This window comes from Lycium ferocissimum, chromosome 7 (genome assembly GCF_029784015.1).
Source record: "Lycium ferocissimum isolate CSIRO_LF1 chromosome 7, AGI_CSIRO_Lferr_CH_V1, whole genome shotgun sequence".
NCBI lineage: Eukaryota > Viridiplantae > Streptophyta > Magnoliopsida > Solanales > Solanaceae > Lycium > Lycium ferocissimum.
Window position 1 is genome coordinate 16594266 of NC_081348.1, and position 9576 is coordinate 16603841.

Below are 9576 nucleotides of genomic sequence, written 5' to 3' on the forward strand. Positions count from 1 at the left end.
AGGAAATTTATTATCATTCAAAAGGTGAAGGGTGTATTATTCCCCAAACCCAAAATGTTAAGGGGTAAAGTGGAGTTTTTTAATGACAAGATTTGGTTGAATGATTTTATAAGAGAAAAAGTGACTTTAATAATACAAGATAAAGTTTAATGAATTTGCTACATAATTCCTCATAGCTGAGTGACCTTTCGATATATTTACTCTAATTCTAGTTGTTTTAACTATCTACTTTAAAGCTCTCTCTTCTATTTAGGTTATCAAATTTTATTGTTTGTATTTTGTTTCAAGTGATTCTGTTTGCAAAAGTGAATAATTATTAGAACGACTGAAATCTACTCAAAACATTGCAATGTAAAACTATTTTCTTCCTTCTCTTTCTTGTGAAGGTAAAGTAATTTTTGTTTAACTGTCTTCTTCCCTTTCTCTAAAGGGGGTCTGTGTCACAACAACTGCCTTCCCATTTTTGAGAGGAGTAAAAAAAAGTGTATATGAATAACAAATGATGTAGGGAATTGAAGACCAGTTCACTTGGAGAGGTGGAAGGTTCAAATCCAACCAATAGGATGGTATCCCATTAAAAGAAACGACAAATCTATGTACACAACTTCTATCACAACAAAGTAACTTTGGTTTTCAGGATTACGAGACAGCTCAAACTCTTCTATTCAAACTAGTATAACAGAAGAATAAAAACAACCTCTGAGAGCCTTGTCTTCTTCGTTTTATTCTTTCTAGAGGTAAGGTCTGCGTACATCCTACCTTCCCCCAGACCCCACTTGTCGGATTACACTGGGTATGTTGTTGTAGAGTACCTAGATGGCCAACATTATCTTTATTCCTGGCAGCCTAGCCATCCTCAGCTTCATCTTCTTTTTCTCTCTTGCGGTTTAAACCTCCAAACACTGCAGCAGGGACATCCTTCCGCACAATCTCAACCTTCTTATTGCCTTCAGAATCACGGTAGCTCTCAATATCCTCATTGTTTGTTGATACCTTCTGTCCATTTAATTCAACTACTGCACTTATAAACTCAACTACCCGACTGTGTTCTTTGCCCTTCGTGTCATTTTTGGGGCCACTAGCTGCATCTCGAGCTACCATCTCATCATAGGAAATACCAGCTTTTTTTCAACACAACCTTTGCTTCTTCAAGGGTTTGTATCTGATCCTTTTGATACTCGAGTAGGATAAAACATGTCTGCAAGTATAAAAGGCAATTATCTAGATGGTCCATAAAACAATTACAAGAAATGCATAAATTGTGAATAAATATTCTTTCCTAACACCAATTCCATGTTGATTCTTTCCTTCTGAATTAAAGTTATAAGTAAGAATTGAAGAAAAAAAATACTACAGAACTACATGGTATGTGAACAAAATGGAGAACATACATATGAACAAACTTTATTTTGCTTTCTCTCATTAGCAAAATTTCAAATTATACCACATTGCGCATTCTCAGAGAATTTTTTTGATAAAATCTGTTGCATAAAGAAAACACACATGTACTTTGCCCTAACACTTCTATACTATTTCATCTAAAGCAGTAAAATTTCAAGGTGGAAACAAGAAGCTTGGTCACAAGAAGAGAACAGAACTGCTACGTGAATCAAGTGACAGTCAACTGAACAGAGGTAAGATAGTGGAAAGGAATTAAAACGTGTTCAAGTGAATAGATGTTTATTGCTGCATTGAAGCAAGTTGGACATGCGTATGTGCCTCACTTGAACATACACATACATGGAGATTGAGAGCCTCGGAAAGAGGAAGGTAAATACGTAAGGAAGCAAATCTGTGCTTTATACATGTGGAAACAGGAATTCATTGATTGTGCAGTATGGTGGTAATTTTTAACACATAGCTGCCTACACCTTATAGGTTAAAATGCAGAACTTTATCTGCTTAGTTTTTCCCATGCCGTTTTCATATGTAAATGGAGTTTTTTGTGCAATGAAACCTCAGTTCTAGAAACAAGCTCAAAAGGGAAGGATGACAAATTAGTGAATTCGCCTGCTTGTAATCACCCATCCCTCTAATCACTTCCGAACTTACTTATAATGCAGCTCAGATTTCCTAGCTCCTTTTTCTCTTGAAGGATAATGAACTCGTAAAAATCATAGTTGACCAAGGTCTGTCATGCATTGTGAAACTTTTTAGGTGGTGACTATTTTATTGTTCAAAATGCAAATCAACATAGAAAGTCATCGCCGATTGTCTAATATACTCGTTTCTGCCTACATCGTCTTTATAATTAAAGGAGAACAGATTAAGGTTAATTGAATTTTTTGGTCTAACTAGGTGAAATTCACAATGAACCTTTCAACTAGGTTAATGTTAAGCTCTATTTCAAGATGACCCTCATTTGTGTAGATTATTTCGGCGAGGTATAGACGGAGAAGGCAGAACTTGGAAACTTGAGGGAAAGAGAAGAACGAGAAAACAAAGAATAACTAAAGAGCAAAATAAAAAAGGTAAAAGGATAAGCTTATGCTCGATGGCCTACTGCAACCAAGCATTTGCCTGATTCACGTTATGCTCAAATTACCTGTTGTCCTTGATTGCATTCTTGAACTCTGACATACTAGGAGGCACTAAATCCATGACATAATCATGCCTTTTTGAACAACGATATTTGCAAGTACCTTTGATGACGGGTATGTTGTTGTTGTTGTTTAATGATGGAGAGCAGATTAATACCATCTTCCTGCACAGTTAAAAAGGCAATCAACCCAACAGCTACAAAGTTCCCGCAACAGATTCCATCCACATAGTGTAAGGTCATATAACAAAAATAAAACTACCAGTCACCAGACTCAACGAAACCCAAGAATCCAAAAAAAGCTCTAATGTTCTGTCTTTTGATTAGATTTTCCATTGCTTTCAGACAACTTTAAAAAGCTAAAACAGAGGAGGAGAAAAACTAGAGTTTCATCTACATTTAGCTAAAATAGGATTTTCCATTCACTCACTCATGCGTTGATGATGTACATTAATTGAAACAGAGAAGGAATAGGTGCCAACTTATCTTAACCCTCGCCAGGCATGAATTTCAGATACCAGTGTAGCTTTAACTTTTAGAAAGCGCATAGAAAAAGTATGTCAAGATATATAAGTTAAACTACAATAAAAGAATAACAAAGAAAGAAACATAAGAAGGCCCTCTATATGAAAATTAACAGTTGTGTAAAATGGAGTATTTCATTTTATTTTTCTAAGTATAAAATGGACTATTTTATTTTTCTAAAGCTACTTTTAAGTGCAGACTTCATGTTGACCTTGATAAACTTATAAACTTGCTCAAATACTATTATACCTGAACAGTGAACACCACTTGATAGCAAATAAATCTAAATGTCCAGACAGACTTGTGCTTAGGGAAATTTTTAATATTACTCAACGGTTCTCAATTTGAAAACTAAGAAGTGCAAATAGCAAGCGCTGTCATATATTGAAGGTGGAATAGTCCATAGAACATTTAAATAATTGAGCAAACAGCTTACTTAGCTCATTTATTTAAAGTAAGAGTTCAAGCCCCCATAAGAGCGCAAAAAACATGATGTGTGGGTTAGGCGCATGCCATAGTTTGAACCCTGCCGCGAACAAAAGCCTAGCATTTAAGTGGGAAGCGTAGAGGGGCGGGCCCATTATCCAGTACCCACCGAGTTTTGGACCGTGTGCCATTGGCCCTTAGGATTTCTCAGTTATCAAAAAATAAAGTTAAAGTAAGAATCCAGAGTTGTCTCAAAATCTATTTCTAGGATTACTACCAACCAGAGAACAAGAAAAACAATTGATAATTAGATCAAATTATCAAATTTCAAGTTTAAAAACAATCATAAGTTGTTGAGGCTCTCTACAGCAACCATCCAGCTAAATTTACTACATATATACTTGAAGGGGAGCCTTGGCGTAACTGGTAAAGTTGCTGCCATGTGACCAGGAGGTCACGGGTTCGAGCCGTGGAAACAGCCTCTTGCAGAAATGCAAGGTAAGGCTGCGTACAATAGACCCTTGTGGTCCGGCCCTTCCCCGGACCCCGCACATAGCGGGAGCTTAGTGCACCGGGCTGCCCTTTTATACTAAGGACAACAACTACACGAAGAAAGCAGCTAGTTATTTTAGAAAAACGAAGAAGCATGAGAAGATCCGAAAGGAAGAAAAACTCCTCATCTACCAATAGAATAGTATGCCCATTGTCTTTGAAGTATTGTACTTTGCACTTTCTTCATGAATTTGCAAGCCTCTGAGCTTCATCTCCACTTGGAAGCACAATTCAATTCCATCACTTCCTTAAAAATGTTTATCCAACAGGCAGAAAAAATTCAAGCTCATGCACACATGGAATACAGAGAGAATATCCTACAGAAGATTTTAGCATCATTCTCAATTTTCCCTCACAAGGCAGAATTATGCTCGTAAGGATATATATCAATTTAGGTTTCACGAGATCTTTTTATCTTCAGAACATCAACTAAGCAAAGATTAAACACATAATGGAACCTAAATTGATAATTATGACTGGAAAGAATTGATGCTTATTAACTATTATCACCCCTAAAGCTTAACAAATTACTGATGAAGGTCTAAGTAGAGTGTGTATTTCACCTTTAGTTTTGCATGAGTTATTGTCCCAGATACAAACACATGAAACTGATTATTGCAATTTCATAAAGCGATTGATAAAACTACTCCATAATAGACTGTACTCATGAACTTCACCTTCACCGAAGTGCAAGATATTTGAAGTAAATGTTTTGGCTCAAATACTACTTTATATGCTTCGTACTGTATGAGATGATCAATGATAAAAAGAAACACAAAAAGAAAAGAAAAAGAAAGAAGAAAAGGTGGAGAAACATAAACTAATTCTTCAGTTTATTGGTTTAAAAAGAACTCTGAGGCATAACTGTAAGGCATAGTGTACATATCTTCAGAATTGAGGAAAAATCTTTAACCTACCTCTTGCACTAAAATTTCACTCACAACAATATAAAGAGGACAGAGATCTGACCTAGCAATCATGAGTACTTCAGCATTAACAGCATGAAGACGGGAATTTGAATAAGATGAAGCAGATCCAAGAAGCTTCAACTTCCAGAGAAAAGTTTCCTTCGGTATAATATCAGCTAAGCCCTGAAGAAACGGAGGGGGATACAATTACTGTGACATGAATGGCCTATGCAATTTCCTATTGGAACAAAGAGACATGAAATGTCAAATCATTTGACTATCCCAGCATAAGCAAGATCCAATCACACTAAAGACTCTGTACCCCATTAAAGACTCATTTCCATCAGGTGCAGTCATGTACCACAGCTTAAAAATAAAACGAAGCTTACTAGTTTTGGTTGTTTAAGTGAAACTCCTCCATGCCCGAGAAGATTTTGTGGTTATCATCTCTCCAATATATCTTTAAACAGTATTATTAAAAGCCATCACTGCATTGATTGTGAGCAACTCTCTTTTCAGGTAGTTAGCTGAAATATTTAGTTCAATGTTATGTGTCATTAACTGTCTTGGACATATACGTTGAGAACCTTCGAGCATGAGTTGCAGTCAAGTCATGAGAAGTTCTGTCACTCATACAAGGAATTTTGTTTTTATTTGATAGCAAGCGCAGTCTGAACTAACGTTTTATATCCTAAAACTGAAAGTAGTACATACTATATGATGATGCTAAAACCAGTGTATACAGCGTTTCTGTAGCACTAGCAAAGCGTAAATCCAGGAAGAATCAAAGTAATGCAAGAAAAACTTATATTTATAAGGTAAATAATTCTATTGACATTGGGAACAAACTCTCGTATACAAACAGAACTTACAGAGAGGTGTGCCATAAGCTCCAATTTCTTCTCTCCTCAATTTTTATTCCCCAAGCATGTGGTCAAATAGTTTGCTTCTTAATTTGATCATTTAAAAGAGAGGCGTATGTGAGATAATTTGAGAGGCATACAGAATGCCAAATACTGCCCTCTATATTGATTTCCTTCCATCAGCCTCAATGTGTTTTCTTCAAGTGGTCATCCTAGTTCTTTCTACCAACCTTGCAAATCCAAAACCTAATTAAGGACCTTGTTTCCACATATGACATCCACTTAAATACTCTTGATACAACTTAAAATTTTTCTGGAAATCTAAGTCCTTTTGTTTCAACTTTTTAAAGGTTTCCAGCTCATTTGCTCCCAGCATGGTGAGACTATCATTGAATTTGAGCTCTACTGGACAACCCTCATCGAACAACTCCACTCCTGTCATCTCTTTGCCGGCATTTGAGATAGGTGTTTGGTGCTTTTTATAGATGAAGGTTGTAAATCTTTTATCAGGTTCTACTCCGACCGAATCCATTTTGGAGATATCACAGTCAGAGAATGACACGGGTTCATGTAGATAAAGAGGCTGGCATTCAGTATCTGCATCAAGGGAAACTGCATAGCCATCACCAGGCTCAATACCAGAGTGTGACAGACCGATTTCACGGGCCACCTTCATAACTTTATCACTCTGAAGCCTCATTTCCGCATCAAGTGGCAATATATCTCTTTCAGCAATTTGGAGATTTTTAAGAGCTACCAGAAAAGGAGGAGGAAGAATGGGAGTAGAAGAACTACAAGGCTGAACTTTATCCGGTGTCTCGTCAATACAACATTTATGCAAGGGAAAAGGCAATGGATATAGTTTGTCGAGAATGTCAGAAAATTCTAGAGAACCTTTCTTCAGTTTCAGGGGAAGTTCGGGGAATCTCAAGAAGGCAGAGAAAGCGAACCCCAGAAGATTATTAGGCAAACTGGTGGAAATGCTTTCTAGAGCAATCTCATAAATGCTTGCTGGCAAGCTGATACCTTTGATAACATCAGAAACGGTTAAAGATGATCTGAGTCTTGTGATGCCACATTCTTTAAGCTTCTGACATATTTGCTGGTGGAACTCTGACCGGTTTTCATCTGAATCCTGTTGATTGTCTATGTTTTTCCTACTAAGAATTTTAGTTAGTTCCCCATTCAGATACTCTTTAAGAAAGTCAAGGCCCAGGTAGTTGTATTTCTTTTCAAATTTCAATTCTTCAACACCCATATCATATAGAAGGTTATTTTCAGAACATAGAGAATATCCTCCATAAGGTGCTTCTGACTTTACCTCGGAGTCCCATGCTGCAGTGTATCTCTGAGCTTCTACACTGCCACAGGACATTAACCTTACAAGAAAAAACCCAACCGAACTATCAGTATCATCTGATCCGATATAAAGGCCACGGTTGAGAATGCCAAACCCCAAAACAATGACTTTCTTTTGCCTCCAATCTATCCAATCAGGAAGAATGTCTTTATAGAAATCTGCTCTCATAAGACAACTTTCACAACAGCAATCACGACCAGACAGCGAAAAGCCTGAAGGTTGTCCCCAAGCATAGACTGATTTACTGAGCCTCGAGATTTCTGGAAGTTTACGGCTGCGATTGTCACCTGGCCCATAGCAGAATAGAGCAAATTCACAGTCCCAAAACGATCCTACCAAAATGCAACGCCCTGATTCAGTAGCCCATCCCCATTCATCATCTCTACTACCTCGCCTCATGTCCGACAATCTTAAAACAGTCACATAACCTGGATTATTCAGACCATGTACCCATCGCAACAATGGCATCAATGGCTTCCGCACATCACAAAGAAGAAGCAAACGTCCAGAAACGACAGTAAAACAAAAGGGGTCAGACTCCACTCTAGAGAGTGCAAGAAAACTATCGGTTCTACCCAATGACACATCCTCAATCTTTAACAAGGTGCAAACTTTGCACTTGTCTGACCTCATATCCACCAAAAACACAGCCCTTGAATTTGCTACAATCAAAATCCTCGGATGCCAACTAAATTCACAGCTTAGCCACTGTTCATCTTTATCCAACTTATCCCACAAAACCCACAATTTCTTCCCTTGCAACACATCACAAGCAAACAAAGCCCGAGTCTTTTCCATATCAAACAAAAACAAATCACCATTTTCCAACAACACAACACACTCTTCTCTCAAATGTGGACTCCAACAAGCATGAGCAACACTACAACCCTTAAACAAATTTCTATCATTACTACCCAAATAATCTAACATAACACTTTCAACTCCTTTAACCCTAATCTTCACACTATACCAATGAACAGAATACAAAGTACAAACCAACAAATACCCAAAAGTAACATAACCACCAGATGAACAACTCTCATCAATTCCACTAACTGGATTCACCAACAACCTCAAAATCCTAAAATTCATCTTATGCTTATCCACTATAAAAGATGCCCCATTCTTGAATTTCTTAACCACAAATTGGGTATCTTTAGTATCATCATTACAAAGTATAAAAAACCCAACTTGATCATAATTCTCACCAGTTGGACAAATTCCAAGAACTGAAAAGGGTTTTCTAATTTCACCAAAATCAGGTAAAGGAAGCAATTGAATTGCATTAAAGTTATGAATTGTGTCATTAACATGTGGATTTAACTGTGTAGCAATAGAAGAAGATGTAGAAGGAAGTGTTATACTATTAGTTTGAAGGAATCTTGGTAAAGAAAAATCAGGGATTGGGTGAGGAAGCTTAGTTGATAATAATGGTGAGTTAAGAAGTAATGTTAGTGTTTCTTGACATGGTTTGAAAAAGAAAGGACCAATTGGAGTATCATTATTAATACGGGGTCGTTTTGAAGAGGGTTCTTGTTGTTGTTGGTGTGAATTTGAGAGAAGAAGTGGTGGAGAATAAGATGAAGAGATTGGCCATAGAGATTTCCATTCTTCAGAAAAATCCATGCTTTGTTTCTCTTTGCAGGTACAATGAAAAGCTTGTTGCGGCAACAAGTGGGAAGAAAGGGAGTATTGGAAAAATCAAGATTACCATATTTGCTCCCAAAACTTCACCTATTATAAGTTTGAGTCCAAATACTAGGAGAAAAGCAAGAAAAAAAAAAAAAAGTCTAAATAGGAGAAAAGCAAAAAAACGAAAAAGTTTCAAATAGGAATATAATAAGCAGGCGTTTGATATGCTTAAGGCCTGTTGTGTGACTGCAATTGAAGATATGGTAGAGAAAAAAAAAAAAAAAATTCTCTACATTAAATATGTATGCCTCAATTTGCACCTAAAGTGGCAGTTTCTCAAAAGAGGTTATAAGCTATCACAATTTGATATGCTTAAGGCACGTTCAGATAATTATGTTTTATTCCTGAAGAATGAAAACTTTTGATAAATGTTGCAAATACAAATTTATTCTCTGAAGTGAATGGAACGTGCATTTGATAGTGAAAATATCATAATTCATCTCCAGAAGAGGTAAAATAATTAAGAAGAAATATTCTAAATATTATATGCTTTACTCCTGAAGTATTAAACTCATAAACTTGCTCCTCGAGTAGTGAAGTTTGAACTCTTCTCCCGAAGTAGTAGAACTTTGAGCTCTACTCACAAAATAGTAAGACTCTGAATTCTACTCCAGAAGTAGTAAGACTATGAATTTTACTCCTGAAGTAGTAAGGCTTTGAATTTTACTCCTGAAGTAGTACAACTCTGAAATTTACACCCGAAGTAGTAGA

At 36.6% G+C, this 9576-nt stretch overlaps 1 protein-coding gene across 7 annotated transcripts; it reads right to left on the minus strand.

The window, feature by feature from the left end:
- Positions 1-475: 475 nt before the first annotated feature.
- On the minus strand, positions 476-8894 carry LOC132063544 (uncharacterized). Of its 7 annotated transcripts, none has more exons than XM_059456124.1 (5): positions 5823-8894; positions 5012-5188; positions 4214-4289; positions 2546-2704; positions 476-1198 (listed from the first exon to the last, which is right to left on the minus strand). In XM_059456124.1, the coding sequence occupies exon 1, from the start codon at positions 8797-8799 to the stop codon at positions 6064-6066; it is 2736 nt and encodes a 911-aa protein (XP_059312107.1). In that variant the 5' UTR covers positions 8800-8894; the 3' UTR covers positions 476-1198; positions 2546-2704; positions 4214-4289; positions 5012-5188; positions 5823-6063. The 7 variants fall into 7 exon arrangements, with proteins under 7 accessions (XP_059312107.1, XP_059312105.1, XP_059312106.1 ...); XM_059456122.1 differs by having other exon boundaries at positions 4175-4289; XM_059456123.1 differs by having other exon boundaries at positions 4214-4359.
- Between the last annotated feature and the right edge of the window lie 682 nt (positions 8895-9576).